The sequence below is a fragment of the Numida meleagris genome, chromosome 25 (genome assembly GCF_002078875.1).
Source record: "Numida meleagris isolate 19003 breed g44 Domestic line chromosome 25, NumMel1.0, whole genome shotgun sequence".
Lineage (NCBI taxonomy): Eukaryota > Metazoa > Chordata > Aves > Galliformes > Numididae > Numida > Numida meleagris.
The window spans coordinates 4,315,177-4,334,287 of NC_034433.1; the positions used below are offsets into that span (position 1 = coordinate 4,315,177).

A 19,111-nucleotide genomic window follows, 5' to 3' on the forward strand; every position below is an offset into this window, starting at 1 on the left:
GGGGGGACAGGTGCCCGCAGCCCCTTACCGAGGCATTGCTGGCTGCTGTTGGCAGCTCTGTGCTGGCTGCCCTGCCGCAGCACCGGCGTCCCGCAGCTCACGGTGTAGCTGCTGTCAGACTCTGCGGGAAGGAGGTGCAGGTGTCGGTGTGATGCTGAGCCCCTGGTGCAGACACCCCATCCCCCCTGAGCAGCCGTGCAGAGACCCCAGGGTGCAGCACCCAGCGCTGCACTGCACTGACCCTGTGCTGCACGAACCCACCCAGGAAAAGCCTCTCTCCTTCACACTCTGAGGGCACTGCAACTCCTCTGCCCCTGGTTTGGGCCATGCAGGGGATGGGGACCCTCCTGTCCCCCCCGTACCTGGCTGGAAGCGAGCCTTGGAGGCGCAGGTGAGGGCGCAGCTGTCCTTCTTGCCCATCTTGTTGCAGGTGAGGGTGGCCCGCGGTGGCACCGAACCTGACAGGCATTTCACCAGCTCTGAGGGACACGCACCGGCTGGTGGGGACAAGTGGGGACACCCATGGCTGGCACAGAGCAGGGACCATGGTGGGAACCCCCCCCACACCCAGCTGAGAGAAGAGTGCAGTGTGGGACTCCTGGAGCAGCATCTTAACTCTCCCCCCACCCGGCTCCTGCTTTACTGTGGCAGCTGAGGTTTCTGATTTGGGGGGCAAAGCTGCCCTTGGCTCTGCCTGTCCCCAGTGAAAGGGGTCAATTGGGTACCAGGGCATGGCCAGGGCCATGAGAACTGCTCTATTAGAGGCACTGCCAGCGCAAAAGCTCACAGCCTGCCCCAGGCATGGTCTAAAACACAGTGAGATGTCCCAGGGCAGGGGGAGAAGGACAACATACAGCCCATCCCATCCCATCCCATCCCGTCCCGTCCCGTCCCGTCCCGTCCCATCCCGTCCCATCCCGTCCCGTTCCGTCCTGTCCTGTCCCATCCCATCCCATCCCATCCCATCCCATCCTAACCCATGTGAGATGGACAAAGGGTCCCCAGACCAAAGCATCTCACCTTGCAGAACCCTGCGCTTGGAGTCTCCAAACCCCAGTGCTCCACCTGCCCCCACCTTGCTCCCAACAGCCCCAGGTGATGGTTGGGGCTGTGGCACCCCCAGGCAGTGCTGGAGCAGATCTGGACCCAACGTACCTATGCAGTCCTTCTTGTTCCAGTGCAGCTTGCAGCCGGCGGGACAGGTACACTGGTAGCTGCCAGGTGTGTTGATGCAGCCAAATTTGCAGCCCCCACGGTTGATGCTGCATTCGTCAACATCTATGGGAACAAAGGGAGAGGTGGGGGACAGTGGGACCCCCCGACTCCAATGCTGAACCATGTGAGTTTGGGCAGACAAATGGCACAAAACACAGACAATAGCAGAGCGCTTGCATCCCGGGGGGGCTGTGTCCAGCCCAGCACACTGCTCTGGGAGCAATGGGGCACGTGTGGCACGAGTAAGGTCACCCCCCCCACTGCCACAACACGCTCCTGCACCCCCCCCAGCATGTTTCATCTGCATCCCGGGGCGCTGCACGCCCCCGCCTTGTGAAACTTTACTCATCCCCTTTTGATGTTCCCCTTCCCACCCCGTCCCAGCTCGCTGCCAACAACGCCGGGGATTTCTCTCCCTCTCTCCCGCTCGCAGACAAGTCGCAAATTGTTCCTGCTGCTGCGTTTGAAGTTGCAGACACCAGTGTCTGGCTGCGCGTGCTCTCCCTGCAAGGCCCCAGCACGGGGTGCACGGTGGGGACATGGGACACTGCCACCTGGCCCTTGGGGACTGCCATGGGGCTGCCCCATTTCTGAATGCCCTGAGTGCTCCCTGGGATCCGAACCCAGCAGGGTCCCACCTCCAGCCCCCAGCCAGCCCTACCTCCACAGTGGGTGAGCCCGTACAGCGTGTAGCCCTTGTTGCAGAGGCACTGGAAGCTCCCGGGGGTGTTGATGCAGAGGTGGTCGCAGGTCCGGTCAAACGAGCACTCATCAATATCTGGGGAGGGCAAAAAGAGAAGGGGGGGAGGTGAGGGTTGGCACGTTCTTCCTTCATGTGGTGGAAGCTGGGGGCTGCACCAGGATCCTCTGGGACCCTGCAGTGGGATGCTCTGGGACCCCACACTGGGATGCTCTAGGGCCGTGTCCCACCTTCCCTGCTCCAGACTCCTTGGACATTCCATCTGCGGCTGGAGGAGCCCACCACCAGCCCTCCCACCCCAAACTCAGCCCCCAGATGTCCCAGATGGTGCCCTCGGTGTGTTGCCCCAGTGCTGCTCAGTGCACAGAGGGTGCTGCATGGGCAGGTCCTGCCCCAGGGCCGGTGCCAGCATTGTCTGTGCAGCCCCGCAGGGCACCTGGCTGGGGCTGGGCGGCCCCGCGTGCGCAGGTGAGCCCAGCCTGGAGGGTTTGAGCATCATTTCGTTGGCTTCATTAAGTTAATTGCCACGCTCACGTCAATCTTGTAAGAGCGCAGAACCTGGATGGAGATGAAAGCGGTCGCAGCCCCGGAGCTTCAGCAACCCCCCCCCTGCCCCCCGTCACACCCAGACCCCGCGATTTTGGGGAGGCTGCAGCTGGGGCTGAGCTCTGCCCGTGGCTCTGGGCTGGGGGGAGCCCCGTGCCCCCCAGGTGGCCCAGCATCGCCTGGCTGGGTGCTGAGCTGGGGGCACTCTGCCTGGAGAAGCGGCTGCTGCAGGAGAGGTGGGGACAGAGGGCAGGGAGAGGTGACAGCCGCGTCCCCGCGGTGCCCTCACCTTGGCAGTTCCTCTCGTTGATGAGCAGTTTGTAGCCCTTCTTGCAGCTGCACTCGAAGCTGCCCACCGTGTTCCTGCAGATGTGGTCGCAGCCGCCGTTGTTGAGCCGGCACTCGTCGATGTCTGGGGAGGTGGGGGGGACAGGGACACGCGTGCTGCTCATCCCCAGCCCTCCCAGCTCTGCTTTTATTTTATTTTTTCCCTTTTCCCACTAATCGCACAATTTACTGCTTGGAAACGACCTGTGAAATGGAAGAGCAGCAGGAAGGGGCGGCTGTCTGCCCACCTCCCCGCCGCCAGCGCTGGGGTCGAGGCTTTCCCTTTGTTACCGGCTGTAAACCGCCTCGCAGCGGCAATAAAAGCCCCAGACACGGGGGTATGGCTCCGGGTTATTGCTCTTTCCTGGAAACTGTTGTATCAGAGGGGCAGCCCTGAAGAAATAACAAGGGGCAGGGGGCTGCTGGGAGCAGCCAGCAGGTGGGCAGGCGGCTGCAGGGAGCCTCTTGGGGCTCTGCTTTCAAGCAGGGTCAAGTTCCTGCAGCTGATGAATGACAAAGTGCAGGCGCTGCCCCGTCCCAACCCGGGGTCACAGTGTCCCCTGCATCCCCCGCACGGACACACACGGAGCTGATGCGTTTTGATGAGGAATGGGCATCTTATAAAAAGGCAGGAGGTGAGAGCTTGCTGCAGAACTTGGGATTTTCCCATCTCACCAGGCAGCTGGGAAGCTCTGCAAACCCGGCCCTGGTGTGCTGGATCAGCACAGGACCCACACACAGAGGCGGTCCCCCAGTTTCACCACCGGATGCAAACACAAACTCAACCAGACCCCGTGGGTACACAGCGCTGAGCTACGCCCGAGCCTTCCCACGGGCACAAGCCATGGTCAGAGGGCGCTCCTACCTTTGCAGGTCTTCCTGTCGGGCTGCAGCATGAAGCCCATGGGGCAGCTGCAGTGCACGCCGGTGGCCGCATCGTGACACTTGCTGTCGCAGCCCCCGTTGTTCACAGCACACGTCTCTGTGGGGAGAGGGAAGGAGCGTGGGAGTGAGGAGCTTGGGGGAGGCGGGGAGCGGGGGCACGATCCCTGCCCCACTGAAAGACGTCTGGGTTTTTAACATCTCCTGGTTAATGTACACCCTCAATTACAGAGAGGGGACCCGGTGGGGTAGAGGTGAAAAGTGAGTGCACGCGGCACATCCCAGCTTGCAGGCAGGGAAAAGCACCCGGGTTTCCCACAGCCCTGTCCCCTGAACAGCCCTCCTGCCTTCCAGCATCCAGCACTGTAGAAAGGCTACCTGCCCCTGCAGTGGGACAAGGGAGCAGGGCAGCCCCGTCCGTCTGTCCGAGGGCAGCGCATGGAGCTCCGTGCAGCTACGGACGGAGCAGTGCCGGGGAGGGCGGGTGCCACCATAAAACAAAGGACAAAACGTTTTGGGACTCTTCGGGAGCATCCCTGAGAGCAGGAATGCAGCTGGTGGGGGACACACGGGGCTGTCAGCATTCAGGTGTGCAAGATGTGCTCACGTGCACAGCCCTCGCCCCACGCCAGCTGCACCCACCTGCCCCACAGCGCTCTGCTTGCCCCACACATGCTGCCCAACCCACGTCCACATTGTCCCCGTGTGTCACTGATGGGCACGCTGGCCCATCCGGCTGCCCAGGCTAATTTGAGAGACGCTTTGTAAAATTAGAACACACACACACACACACGCATACATGCCGGCAGCATCAGTGGAAAAAAAAAATCCCTTAAAAAAAAAATGCTAATTATTCCAGCATTATCAAAGTCAGCTGTTGCTGGTAAAAGCAGAAGGAGCACTAATTGAAATGAAGCGTTTTCAGCTTGACAGCTTCCCTGCGAGATCAATCTTCAATTTGGGTCCTAACCGCTAGAACAATGGTTTGAAGTGCATGAAGTTGTTCACAGAGGGTAATAAAGCCTTTCCCTTTGGAGGGCCGGGCGCGGGGTAAATGAGGCGTTGGGGCTTCAAGGAACCCGACATGAACATGCCTTGAAGAAATTCCTTGGAAAGAGCAAATCCCAGGTTCTGCCGCTCTTTGCATGGGGCCCAGTGACGGAACCATGCAACCATTTGCTGCAGGGCGACGGAGCTGGGATCGTTCTGTGCTCGTCTTGCTGCTGCTATTTTTATGATGTCCCATAATAGGAGAACAAAGGGACCATTTCATGCAATTAATAGCCAGCACAATTACAAAACATAACGGCGAGGGATGGATTTCTGCAGATATGAACCCAGCAGCCCGGGACTGGAGAGGAGCACGGGGCAGGCGGCACCGCACGAAGGGAAGGGGAACTTCATGGAGGCTGCATTAAGAACTGCAACAGGAGCAGCACAGCTCCTTCTCCCCAGCCATCCGTCCCCTTTGCACCGTCAGGGCTGAACTTTGCAGGGAGCGCTTTGCTCCCCGCATGGGATGCACAGGAGCCAGCCCTGCAGGGACAGCACAGCAAAGTCCTTTGCAAAGCTGGAGGGGTCACATCCCAAGATTGCAAAAACCTTTTGCAAGCAGAGCTGCGCTCTGGGGTAGCTGAGAGTGAAGGGTCAGGGATGGGTGTTGTGGCTCTGGGAGAGGAGCACTGCTCAGTGGTGCTGGCAGCTGCAAGCCAGCATGAGTCACCGCACACGCAGCTTGCTGAGGGCCCCCATTGCTCGGGGAGGGAGAAGACAAAGCAGCTTGTACACACACACACACATGCACACACTCCATCCTAACCTCACTGTACATGACAATGCCCCTGCAGTGTCCTCCACCGTCACTGACTGTCACCGGGTCCAAGCGTGCCCCATGTGTGCCCCCGTGCTCCCGCTGCCCGCACTGCTCTGGGTTTGCCTTCACCTCCTGGGAGGCAGCAGAGGGGCATCAGCCCCACAACCTTATGAGGAGAACCATGGGGTGACCAGAGCCTGGTGTGCTCAGCACAGAGGTGAAGGTCCCCCTGGTGCTGCCTGCAGAAGGAGCCTGGGGAAGGCTCTGCAGAGCCCCCAGAGCATGGGTTGCGGGGTTGGAGTTGGGGCTCAGGGAAGGGGTTCTCTTGGAAGAGCCAGGGAGTGCTGCCATGTGTCCCAAGGGGCTGGGGACCTGCAGTGACATCCCAAGGGCTCCTGGGAGCGAGGTCACCGCGGGTGCTGCCAGCAGTCACCCGATGGGGAAGGGAAGAGAGGAGGGGATGTGGGGAGCAGTGCACGGTGCGGGCTGCAAACACTGCAGGGAGAAAGCCCTGCACAGTCTGAGCAATGCAAGACCAGGGCACCAGGCAGCACAGCTCCTGCAAACGCCTCTTGCAAATGCCCAGCTGCAAGCGTTGGCCCCGATCCCCAACAGGAGAGAGCACCAGGGCGGTTCTGAAGCACCGCTCCCACCCAGCGCTCCCACCTTTGCTACGGCCACAGAGATGGGCACAAGGAAACCATCACCCCTGGCCCAGGCAAGGCGAGAGCCCGGCGTCATGCAAGCGCAGCCAGGGAGGGGCTTGCTGCTCTCTGCGTCCCCAAAAGCAGAGCTGGTTGCAGCCCGAGGTTTGCTGGCGCGGCGTGCAAGCAGCAGCGGTGCCGGTTAGTGCTGGCAGCGCGGCCGTGCAAAGCGGGCATGCAGTTAGTCCCAGCGCTCACCCCCCCAGTGAGCATCTCGAGGCGAGACCCCTTCACAGAGAAAGAGAACGAAAATATTTACCATTAGAAAACGTCTCAAGGATAACGTGTTGCTGGAAGTGTCTCTCCCCTGTTTGACATTATAAAAAAGTGATTTAGAAACAGTGTCCAGCAAGGAAGCTCGCTGGGTGTCACACGACAACGATTTCCACTCTGCTGCCTCTCGAGCTTGGTGGAAACGGTTCCCCACCTCCCAGAAGGACCCAAACCCGAGGTCTGGGTCCTGTGCTGTCCATCACCCTGTCTGCATCACCCCCGGCCTCTCTGATCCCCAGTGGTTCGGCGCTTTGCTCAAGCAGCAGGGCAGGCGCAGGAGAAAGCGAGCAACAAAGAGCATTCGTGCAGAGCCCGTTAGTCCTGGGGAGCGGTGCCTTGCTCTCAGCAGAGCAAAAATTAGCGCTCACCGGGGTAGGGGCAGGCAGGAGGTACTGAGCCCGACCTCAGTGTGCTTGGGCTGCACCCCAAGGGACATTTGGGGAATGTTTCTGGGGGCCATGGCATGGAGCTGAGGGCTGTCCCACCGTATGCTGGGTGTTTTGGTGAGGGATGAGGCAGCCCAGCACCTCCTGTGCTGGGCTGCCCCGCAGCTGGGCCAGGGGGAAGCACGCAGGGATGGGGATGCCTGGGGCACACGGAGCTGTTTGGGGATGATCACATCTCTGTTGGATGAGACACAACGCCGGGTCCATGCAGAGGGAGGGAGGAGAAAAGGGAGAAAGGAGGAGGAAGCTCAGCCTGCCCCATGCCCATATCACCCAACACAAGGGCAGGGGTCTGCCAGCAAGGACACAGGACCCCCAGGGCTCTGCAGTGCCAAGAGGGGACGTTGTCTCCTCTGCACTCGGAGCAGCACTGTGAGCCCTTGGCTCCCACCTTGTGTGCCCAGGCCTGCGTTTCCCCCCCTCCCCAAAAAGCCCTCCTGCCCTGGTAGCTTTGCTTTTCCCAGCTCTGATCCGGTCCCACTCCCTGGCACCATCCCGGCACCGCGCTGCCCATCAGAGGTGCAGCACAAATCGCCCGGACGCGGCTCAGGAAATCTGCCATAAAACTGGAGCTGGGTTTGTTTCCTTCTCCACCTAATTGCATTTCCTGCCCATCCACGGCTCCTGCTCTGGGCTCACCCCTCTGCGCCCCAAACACCGAAAGGATGGGAGATGCACCGCAAGCATCAGTTTCACCCTACAAACCGTCCCAAGAAAGCAAAACCCACAACAGCCGGAGCTGCACCTCCCCGCGGGCACCGCACCCCGGGGCTGACCCGACCCAGGCTTTAATCCGGAGGGCGATTTGTTGCACATTTGTTTTATTTTAAAGGCTGCTTTTAGAGCATCAACATAAATATCCGAGGTCACCGTCTTCCCCCCGCAGCTCCCATCCCCCCCGATGCTGCAGACTCGTTGGGAGCCATTAGGGCTGGCCCCGCTCTGCTCCGAGGCATGTTCTTCATTACCCGCGTTTTTAAAAGCGGCAATAAAAAGCGGAAAAATGAAAAACACCGGCCGTGGCCTAATGAAACCGTCACTCAAAGGGGCTGCTCGCGCTTCCTGCCGCGTGGTGTGATCTGAAGGGAACCTGGACCAGGGGACGGCCCCAGCAAACCCATCAAACGCACCGCGTTCAATTTCAAAGCCCGCAGCCCGGGGAGAGAGTTTGCGTTCCCCTCGCTGGAAACTTTATTCCCCTTGAAACGATGAAATATTTCAGAGGAAATGGAGAAGGAGAGAGGGGAGGGGGCGGCGGTGGGAGGACTGGGGTTGTTGGGGGGGAGAGGGGGGGGAGTGGGGCTGTTTGCTGAGTCCTGGCCATAAAACAAACGCGGGCAGTTATAAATATCCAAGCAGGTACCTCAGCCCCCACCTCGGCCGTAAATCTGTCCCTGGAGCACAATCCCACAGTGTTTTCTGGCTGGGGGGGCTGGGACATCCCCCTCCCCCCCCAGGGGGGATGTGGAGCAGAATGGGGCTGTCCCTGCAGAGCTGCATGGATGCAGGCACAGGGTCAGGGGGTTCGGAGCTGCCCCCAAAAATCTGCGGTCACAGTGCTTCGTCTCCCTCAGGAAAGAGAGAGTGGGGAGAAGAGCCTGCAAGGATGCAGCAGAGCTTGCAGGAGGTGCCACCCCGAGTGATGCAGAGCACAGACTGGGGCAAAAAGGAGACATTTTGGCCAAGGCTCTCAGGAGGACGTGGGATTGCTGAAGCACAGAGATGCCCCTCTCACACCTGCAGCACCCGGGGCTCCGCGCTGAGACCCTCCATGAAACAGACCCCTGTGGAGCATCACGACCCCGGTGCCCAACACCTCCTCAACCTCACACTGGGCGCACGGAGCTCTGTGCACATAGCCAGCGGGTGAGCAGGCTGCAAGAGTCACCCACGGAGAGCAAAGTCACCACTGCTGGGTGCCGAGCTGGGGCGCCATGCAGCGAGCAGGGAGGAGATGCATGCAATGGGGCAAAGCCCGCTCAGCTCCCTGCTGCCCTAAAAATGGGAGTGCAGCACTGCACAGAGCCAAATGGGAGAGGGCAGGGGGGCTCTGCTGGGGGCACAGTGCTGCAGTGGATGAAGCCCCCCTCAGCTCAGCCCTGAGTTCAGAGCCCAGCGAGTGCAGAGCAATCCCTGTGCCATGAGCAGCCCAAAGCTGGCTGCTGCCTGCAGTCGCTCTCAACCCTTTTTTTTTTTTCCTTCTATTCTGCAATAAGAACTGAACAATTTGTGGACTTAATCACTCCCCAAATGTAACATTTTTTTAAATCAAATCAGCTGTCAAGCAGCGCAAGCATATGAAACCAGTAAAACTTCTATCTCTGTTTGATGTTTTCCAATTTGAAAACACATACAGGAAAAGGGCGATTTTGGGGGTGGTTAGGCTGTCGGGTTGTTGGTCTCTTGCTTTTATTTTTACTGTTTTTCCGCAAGACAATTGCTCCTGAGCCGAGACCCTGCGGTGCCAAGTCAGGATGGAGCGCATGCATCCAAATTGGTCCCCTCCGGCTCCCTCCCTGTTGCTGCTGGATGGAGATGGTGGCACCAGGGGGATGGTGATAATTGCTGTTATGAGGGACATCACCACACCCCTTTCCCTCCTGCAGCACGAAAGCAGGTGGGGACCTCAGCACACTGAGCCGCGACGCATTTGTCCCCACATATTCCCACCTCACCCCCAACCCAGAGCATACCAAAAGCCACTTTCACTCCCAGCACATCACTTTGTTCTGTGCCTGTGGGTGGTGACACAGCACTGAGCCTACGGATGCTCACAGCGTCCCTCACCGAGCTGCTCCAACCTCAGCCTTGAACTTCTGGCAGAAGGAAGTGCCCCGTCCCCAAAGCCTAAAGAACTCCTTCACCCAAAGGCACATTGATCAGGGAGAGAACAAGCAGCCCCGAGCCCCGGCACGAGCCCTCTGCACCCACCTATGCAGGTCACGCCGTCGGAGTGCAGCAAGAACTTGACGTGGCAGCCGCACTTGGGGCCCTGGTCCGTGTCGTCGCAGGTGTGCTGGCAGCCGCCGTTCCCGTAATTGCACGTCACTGAGGGGGACAAAGTGCAGGGGTCACTGCTGGGGACGCAACTCACAATCCCCCTCCTCCCAGGCTGGGAGCTGGGTTGGGAAAATCTCCGCCAGGTCCTAAGACACATTCCTCTCTCCTAGATAATTTCTAAAACCCTTTGGTTTTCCTGGCAGGATCTTGGCAGACACAAACTCCCGTGTGGTTGTGCGGGTGTTTTTTTGGCAGATTTGCTAAATGCCACCAGTAGATCTGGTGGAAGGGGACCCCACAGAGCACCAAGCGGTGACACAGGGGCAGAGAGAGAACTTCATGGGCTCCAGGATGACTCAGGTGCTCTCCTGCCAGCCCTCCCGGGGCTGCTTTGCCTTTCTTTAACTTGGAGGGAAAACAGCCCGTGGGATTAAAACTGTGTCTCATCAGCAATTTTACATGTTTGCTGCAAGACAGAGAGCAAGAAGCAAAATAAAAACAATTGCAAAAAGACAGAAATATATATTTAAGAACCTGGCAGTGCCAGCGAGATGCTGGCAGGAGATCACACAGGCTGAGAGCAATGCGTGCCCCGGGGAGAGGATTCCTGCGCTCCCCCGGTGCCAATCACACTCTCTCTGCTCATCTTCCTCGTGGGAAAACAAAGCTGATGTGACATGGACAGAGGGTGCTGCACCCCCAGGATGCCCCACGGTGCCAATTCAGGACGCTCGTGGGGCAATTAGGGCTTTGCAGCAAGGCAGGGGTGGGTCTGTGCCACTGGGACAAAGCCACAGAGTGGGACTGGTTTCTCCATCCCTTATGCTCTCCTTACGTTTGCAGTCACGTTGGTTCTTGGTGAGCTCAAAGCCCGGGCGGCACTCGCAGGCAATGCCCCCCTTGGGGGTCTCCCGGCAGATGTGGGCGCAGCCGTGATTCTTGTTCATGCAGTTCATTCCTTCTAAAGGAGAGAAGGAAGCAAAGAAAAGCTCCAGAAGATCACCAGCACTCAGATTTGCTCTCCTGCTCCTCTCCACCCTCTGCACCTAGCAGCAAGGCGGGGGTGCGGGTTGGAAGCAGCTGGTTTTTGCCACAAGGGGAAGGTTTCCTTTTGGATCTTATCAAAACTGATGGCTCCTTGTGCCAGGAGCTCCCAGACCAGCAGTGTTTCACTGCTCTGCATCTGCTCACAGTGAGGACAGAGACAGGGGAAAGGAGAGAGCGCAGAATAAAGAGCAGAGGGAAAGGAGACAGCCTGCCAGGCTCAGAGAGAGGGAAGGAGAAGGGAGACGCGGTGCTGGCAAGGACCCCAGAAGGAAGTGCCTGAGCCAGGAGTAAAGTCAGAGCAAGCAGCACCCAGTCCCAAAGCACCCCCAGCTCCCCAGGGTCTGGGCTCACAATCCAGGGATCAGCTCCCACCCTCTCACCCCCTTCTCTTCACTCCTAAACTTGAGCGAAGGGAGCACGCAGGCGGCATCCACAAAGCTGACCTCGGGGCACAGAACCCACACGGCCTTCCCCACGCTGACAATGCTCTGCAGATGCTCAGCTCAAAAATGGGCTCCAAAAGGCAGCACCTGTGTCCCTGCCTGCAGCGGGGCCACCCACGGCGGCACCGACCTCATCCCTGCCGGGCACGCGCATGGGATGGGGACACAGAAATGCCACTGAGCCATCCCAGCCAGGGCGAGACACCCCAGGGAGCACAAGGGATCAGCACAGCTGGGAAGGGGAAGGAGGAAAGCGAAACCCATGCAGCTGCTTTGCCAAGTGGCAGAGATAAAAATCAGCAGAGATGCAAAAAAAAAAAAAAAAAAAAAAAAAAAAAAAAAAAAAAAAAACCAACTCTCTCATTTCCTCATAGTTTGGCGAAGAGATCGCTCCAGACGGCAGCAATTTAGAGCTGATATTGAGACGGAAGGATCGGTGCTGCGCAAGAGCTGGCAGGAAGGGATGCGTCTCGCAGAGCGGCGCGGGGAGCTCCGGGTACCTTTTGTTTAATGAAAGGCTCTGGCTATGGGATTAGCGTCCTCCGTTTGGTATTATTGAGCTTGATTAAGGGGCCTGCAAGGGTTTTACTCCGGGATGTTTATTAGCCCTGCAGTGTCCTCTTGCAGCGTGCTCGTGCCAAGTTTGCTTTTAAATTCGCAGCGCTCCCAGCGCCGAGGGGGGTCAGGAAGCAGCACCAGAGCTGTGCACAGCGCAGGAGCCCACCAACCACTCCTGCAACAACCACCCCATGGTCACCGCCAAAGCAAAAAGCGACAGTGCTCCTTGTGACCGGACCTGAGCGATACATCTGGGGTTACCCTACAGCCCCAAAGCGGGGTTCTTCCTTGGGAGCGAGCAGCAAGGGGTCGGGGGATGCCAAGCACTGACCTTCGGGGCGCTGGATGCAGGTGTGCTGGTTGTCGCTGAGGAAGAAGCCCTCCCTGCAGAAGCACTCGTAGCTGCCCATCATGTTGACGCAGGTCTGCTGGCAGCCGCCATTGCCCTCCGAGCACTCGTCCAGGTCTGCGAAGGGAAGGAGATAGAGGTGAGCATGGTTCTGCAGCACCGAGAGGAGCAGGACAGGAATGTGCTGTGCAGCAAACTGCTTCTGCTCTGCATCCGTGGTCCCCCAGCTAGAAGAATGGGTGATACTGAGTGCTGCAGGGGATGAAGCCACTGCGCATCCAGGGGTGGATCTCGGAGGCCACGCAGCTTCTCCAGGAGCAAAAAAGCAGTGGCCCCATTTTATAGATGGGAACACCAACCCACAGAATTCTCCTTGAAGGGGAGTGAAGGGCTTCTCCTTGTCCCAGATCCCTGGGCAGGCTGTGCCTCTCTGACTCTGCTGCTGGTGGGGAAGAGCCTGGACTTCATTATGGGGAACCCTAGCCCAGAGCGGGGATAATTACTTTTAAGGAGACTGAAATCCCCTACAGCGTCCTGGCTTGGGAAGGAGGCAGAGATGAAAACCTCAGCCTGAGTGCTGCAGGATCGGTGCCACAGCCCCGCATCACTGCAACCCCGTCTCCTCCAGCTGATGGCACTGGGACTGGGCAGCCCTATGCCAAAGAAAACCTCTGCAAACTCAAGTGTCCCAGAGCTCAGGTGAAAGCTGGGCCCTGCCAGCGGCAGATGCTGGGAAAACTGCAAAAGCAGCGTGGGGACAGAGCAGAGAGGGGCTCACAGCCCACACAGGGGCACACGGCCTGACCGAACCCCTTGCTTTTGGGATGAATACACCCTGAGCATTGCACTGTGCTGCTGCAGCCTGGGGATGCTCAGAGCAGGGCTGAGCCCTGGCTGCAAGCTGTCACCGAGCAAGCGGCACTGCCTGAGGCCACCAGAGGACAAACTGGGACATCCCATACGATAGCAGCAGGCTCGCAGCTTCCCCCAAGGCTCATCCTAGCCAAGCAACGTCCTGCAGATGCCAGTAACTCTCCTCAAATCCCCTGTTTATAACAAGGGCTTAACGTCTTGTGACTTCGCCTTCAAGCTCTGCACAAAAATGAGGAGGCAGCTGTTCCAAACCGAAGGCTGAAACGAGACCCCGCCGCTCTAATACCTATTTTATTAAAAGCAACGGAGGAAGGCAGAAGCCAGAAAGCCCCGTGTCAGGATGAGGGCTTGAATTCCTGTCCTGGTTCAAAAGGTCGCCCGTGGAGGGGATGTGCAGTGGCTGCAGCACACCCCAACCCAGCAACCACCCATCAGCACCCGGCAGGAGCTGGACTCCTCCTGCAGCTCTCCCTGGGAAGTGCTCAATGGCTGCGGGTTATTTGATGCAAAGAGCGTGGGCTCCCGGGTCCTCCTCTCCATTTGGGCATTGCAAAGCCTGGGCAGGACCCTCGCTTTGCTTCTGCCTTCTGGCCAAATAGGGATGGGAGAAGCATGGCTATGGTTGGGGTGGATGAGGGTGGGGAAAACCCCCTGGGGCTCATCCCTGCAGCCAAAGAACAAGAAAAAAAAAAAGAGGGTGTCGACATCCTCCTCTGTAGAATGGGCTCCAAAGGGTAAATTCATGCCGTCTTGAAAGCAAAGCAGCGTAGCTGAGATGCTTCATTGGGATGAGCTGCAAAAGGGCTGAGGCAGGGATCCGGGGCTGCCCCGTGCCCGCTGCTCCCGCCCCGCTCTCTAAACACATGACGTCTGCGGCTCGCCGAGCCCAGCTTCCCTTTCTTCTCCTCGGGCTCATCCTCCCCAGGGAGGGGAAGGCAGGGCCGCCCGCCTGCGCTCCCTCCAGCTGTGTAAATCTCCCTCTTCACCGAGGAGGCTGCAAAGTTCCCGGTGATGGCAGTTAATGCGAAGCGTATGTGTCCAGAATCCCTTCCCCCTCCTCCCTCTAGTGATGAGCTCATTAATGACCCCGCTGCAGACACTAATTAGAAAATAGCACACCGCAGCCCGGGGTGGGGGAGGTGGGCGGCCGGGTGCCCCCGCGGAAGGAAGCGGGTGCTGGGGCGCGGGCAGCGCGGCTGCACCGAGGGTTCGGCCATACTGCGGCCGGATGGGGCTCGGGGCAGTGGAAGGATGCTCAGCTCTCCGTAGGCAGATGCCGGGTTTGTCTTGGCCTCGGGATTATTTACCCAGTCCTTTCGCCGGCTCACATCTCCACCGTATTTGCTCTTAACTCATCTATTTTGGCAGGTGCAGGGCTGACCTCAAGCACGAGCGCCCAGGAGAACCCTGCAGGCTGGTCCTGGCTCCAGCAGCACAGCAGCAAGCAGCTTCCACCTATCGGCTCCAAACGCAGCAGTGGGGAGAGCCTCCAATCCCACCTTACCCCAAAATATGGATGGTCCCGACCAGTTTCATCCCAGCACCCACAGTACCCCCACTGTGCAATGGGAAGCAATGCTGTCCCCATCCCTGGGGAGCTGTTGCTGTACAAGACACAGCTCCCCATGCCTCCGCTGTCAGCAGCTCTCCCAGAGACACATCTGAAATACGCAACTTGCAGATTATCTGCTTTCAGCACCAGCAACATCAGCCTGGAAGGGAGGCTGAAAGCCCCCAGCTGCCGCTCCTTGGGGCAAGGCAAACCAGTGGGACTGCAGCAGGTGCAAAGATGGGCCTTGCACCATGAAGCCAAGCGAAGTGCATGGGGGTCCTGGCCCTCTGCAAGGACAGAGGGACAAAACAGGGCTGTGCCTGCTTTATCTGCATGTTAGCTTCATGTTCAGGTGCAAGCTGTTGGCGCTTGCACACACTTAAACCTGATGGGTTTGAGTTCTTTGCAGGCTGCCATTGCCTTGGTTTCCTGGCAAAAGCAAAGATGCTGAGGACCTCATGCTGTCAAGGTCCATTTAATCAGCGACCTCAGGCAGCAGCAAGCCTTGGCACAACAAACCCTCCCACAGAGCCTTCCCTGAGCCAGCCCAGCCCTTACCCAGGCAGTTGTGGCCGTCGTGTGCCAGGCGGAAGCCATCGTAGCAGGTGCAGCGGTAGTTCCCGGGGATGTTGACGCACTCGTGGACGCAGCCCGCGTTGTCCTCCCGCTCACACTCATCAACATCTGCAGAGAAAGGAGGGCAGGGAGCTGCAAGGAGCACGGCACTGCTGTGTCCCCCAACCCCAGCCTGGTCCCTGCCCAGCTCATGTGTCACTCTGGGGTCTCTGCTCTTCTTGGCAGCTCCTACTGCATCCTTCTACTGCTGCTTTGAGCCCCACGACAGAACAGAGACCCATCCCTTGAGTAATGATCAGCTTGATGTACAGCCATCCCTCTTGCTGCAAGTCTGGCAATCCCAGCCAAGGACTGGCCCCCTGCTCTGCACCCAGAGGGTGACGCATGGGAAGGGTGCAGCTTCACCTGCTTCACACGGAGGCACTCAAAGCCTCAGCAGAGAGCAGTGCCCCACTGACTGTCCTTCCTGGAGGAAAGCCCCGTCACAAGCCCGGGAATCATTTGGGATTTCCCGAGGGCAGCATGTCTGTGTGCTATCTGTGCTGGGATCTCACTTTAGCTCCATCACCATTTGTACTTCTCCTCACTTGGAAGTTTTTCTCCTGCCCGGCTCCTGCCTCCTTTCCTTGCTGCATTCAGGCACATACATGCTTAAGCATCTCATGTTTTAGCTGCTGACCTAATTCTCCAGCTTCTGGGCTATAAACCCTGCAGGAAGAAAACCTGAATTTGTTGCAAACAAAGCCCAGGTGACCCTCCTGGAGCTGGAACAGCACCGCTCTTTGAAAAGTGGCTATTTGCAGAGCAGGGGAAGAAATGAAGTGCTGTCTCTGCACTGCAGTGTCACCAGACCAAGTTGGTTTGTGTCCAAAAAAGGTTTGCAGTGGGCTGGGGTGGCTGAGCACCCCCCTCTGGTGCTTGGAGCTCTCTGGAGGGGCTTTAGAGGCATGTCCTTACCTTTACAGTGCTTCCCATCACCAGTGTAGCCAGACTTGCAGATGCACTTGTAGGACTTGGGGGTGTTCTGGCAGATGGCATCGATGTGACAGCTGTCGGTGCCCTCCACACACTCATCCACATCTGTAAGGGGAGAGGAGGTGATAGGAGCAAGGAGTACAGAGACCCATAGCAGACATGCAGAATTTCAAACAACACAACACGGAGTGAAGAAGATGAAGGGAGGAATTCTGCTGCTTTGCTCCCTACAACTGCACCTAGCCTCAGTGCAATTGCTGGTGGGTGTGCTCCAGAACAGCATCACCTGTGCACCTTCTTTCATTAAAACCACCCTGGGAGCCAGCAATCGTTTCACACAGCTGATGGGAAGCAACACTCAGACACTCAGAAGTCCAGGCTGGAGCCAGCCCAGCTAGAGGTGAAAGCCTCTGTCTCCAATTAGCAGCTTCCTGAGCCAACCAGTCACCCAAATAATCGTCATCGCTTTCTATTCTTAGGCATAGAGGAATGTGCACAAATTAACAGGGACCACAATAAATAAACCTGAGAGCAGGAACCAAGGAAGGAGAACTGGGAAAAACATCGCAGCTTCCTCAGGGGCACAGCCAAAAACACCCCTCCCCAAAGGCCCAACGCCTCTATGGGCATCCTCCACCCAAACAACTGGGGTGTACTTCACAGCATCAGGGCATGGAGGGCATCATCATAGAACCATGGGATGGTTGGGTTGGAAGGGTCTTTAAAGCCCACCCAGCCTCAACCTCTGCCATGGGCTGGGTGCCCCCCACCAGCTCAGGCTGCCCAGGGCCCCATCCATGGCCTTGGGCACCTCCAGGGATGGGGCAACCACAGCTCTGGGCAGCAGTGCCAGGGCCTCAGCGCCCTCTGATTAAAAAATCTCCTCTTAATATTCAATCTAAATCTCCCCTTTCAGTTTAAAATCTTTTCCCCTTGTCCTATCACTATCTGTCCATGTGAAAAGTCACTTTCCCTGCTATCTACAAGCTCTTATCCAGAGCATGGGACTGCAGGCAACAGCCTCAGCAACGCCCAAGGGCTCACCATGGCGGAGGTTTTAATGGCACTGAAGAAATGGAGAAGCCTGAGCTGTGTGGGGTGGAGGTTGTTGTGTAGGGGCTGAGCATCATGCACGGGCTTGGGAACCTTCAGTGCGTCCCACACTGCCATCTCCCATAGGAGAGACTTGGAACCCAAAAACCACGAGCCCAAAGCTGAGAAGCTCCCAGCTGCCTTTAAAATCTGCCTCTCCACAATGCAAAGAATGCAGACGCTCCGGGAGGTCCCCGAAGACGTGATACATCCTGGTGAGCCAGCAGAGGGTGGGCAGCCCCAGAGGCATGCCGGGATGGAGGCCATGGCCACAGGAGCAAAGGGTTGAGCACTGTCCGGCCACCACGGGGGTTTTTTGCCGGGAGATGTGACTCATCCTTGCACCAGGGAGGCAGCACGTGCCTGTGCATTGTATAAATATTTACAGCACGCATTCATATTTGTTGTTTGACATTAGCCATGGCCCGCGGCCACCACTGCCTCCCTTGGGCCATTAATCACGGGTTGGGGGCTGACCCACTGCGGCGGCGGAGCTGTGGGGTGGTGCAGGGACAGGCACCCGCTCTGCAACGTGTGGGGACAGCTCTGGTGCCACTGGAGGGTAAAGACCCCATGTTATACCCAATGCTGACCTCAGAGAGAGCCTAGGTGCATGCATCCCTGCTGTCACCTCCCAGGCATGGCAAGGTGGGATAGGGATTACTGTTGCAGTGCCCCACTGGGTCCCCAGGTGCCCACCTCAGCACTCCTGGTGCACACAGCTCCCAAAGTAAAGGGATGCGTTTGGGATGTCCAACATTGCCCATTTGGCAGACTCAGTGGGAACCAAAGCCAACACTGAATCAAATTCAAACCCAAACTCATAGATCCCTATAGCTGGAGCCCACAGCCCCATGGCCACTCACACCCGCAAACATCCAGGTGTGCACACAGCAGGACAGGGGTTGGTGTTCTGCAGCTCCCAAATCTGCCCTATACAGAGCTCATCAAATTATGACAGGTGATGGCCTTAACTTGCACCAGGGGAGGTTCAGGTTGGATATTAGGAGAAATCTCTTCTCCAAAAGAGCGGTGATACACTGGCACAGGCTGCCCAGGGAGTGGTGGGGTCACCATCCCTAGAGGGGTTCAGAACCATGGGGATGTGGCACTGAGGGACATGGTTATGGGCACGGTGGGATGGGGTGGGTTTGGACTGGCAATCGTTGTGGTCTTTTCCAACCTTAATGATTCTATAGTTCAATGAAACGTTGCAGATGTCTGAGTTTCAGGGGCACAGATCTGGGTGCAGCTCCTCTAGCATCTCCCATGCACGCAGAGTTCGTGCTTCCACTTTGCTCAGCAGCGGATGAGCAACACCTCCCATCGCCATCCTCTGAATGCTCCCCAGACACCAAGCATCCATTGCACACCATGGAGTTGAAATTTTCCCAGCGTTTTGCCAGAAATCACACTTTTTTAGATTTCTTTTTCCAATTTTTTTTTTCCCTTCTCTGCCCTCAAAGTCAACACAATGAACAATGCATGTGTGATGCCGAAAACAATGCCGTGGCTTTCCCTCTCACACATGTATGGGTTTTTTTTTTCTATCTTTTTTTTTTTCCATTCTGTAACTTCAAAACTCCTCTAACTTTGGAAAGATTACACAGCAGCAAAAGTACAAAAGAAAACATTATAAATTTGCCACTCTGTAATTTTTCCAAAGCTGGAGACATTCTGAAAGGTTACAGGATTAGAAAACGGGGGAAAAAAAGGATAAAAAAGTGTGTGTGTGTGGGA

The 19,111-nt window shown here is 57.6% G+C and overlaps 1 protein-coding gene across 8 annotated transcripts in view; it reads right to left on the bottom strand.

Annotated features, from left to right (window-relative positions):
• SCUBE3 (signal peptide, CUB domain and EGF like domain containing 3) overlaps positions 1-19,111 on the bottom strand; it is a 42,869-nt gene that overhangs the window by 5,769 nt on the left and 17,989 nt on the right. For 3 of the 8 annotated variants that reach the window (XR_002432810.1, XM_021377087.1, XM_021377092.1), the window contains 12 exons: positions 16,262-16,384; positions 15,287-15,412; positions 12,286-12,420; positions 10,742-10,867; positions 9,838-9,954; positions 6,447-6,494; positions 3,654-3,770; positions 2,751-2,873; positions 1,877-1,993; positions 1,156-1,278; positions 363-497; positions 29-121 (listed from right to left, as the gene is read on the bottom strand). Coding sequence is in view for 7 of the 8 variants with exons in the window: in XM_021377087.1 (XP_021232762.1) it covers positions 29-121; positions 363-497; positions 1,156-1,278; positions 1,877-1,993; positions 2,751-2,873; positions 3,654-3,770; positions 6,447-6,494; positions 9,838-9,954; positions 10,742-10,867; positions 12,286-12,420; positions 15,287-15,412; positions 16,262-16,384 (1,383 nt within the window). In the remaining variant the exon portion in view is untranslated. The remainder of the gene's footprint in view (positions 1-28; positions 122-362; positions 498-1,155; positions 1,279-1,876; positions 1,994-2,750; positions 2,874-3,653; positions 3,771-6,446; positions 6,495-9,837; positions 9,955-10,741; positions 10,868-12,285; positions 12,421-15,286; positions 15,413-16,261; positions 16,385-19,111) is intronic. The other 5 variants (XM_021377091.1, XM_021377094.1, XM_021377088.1 and 2 more) reach the window with 4 other exon arrangements.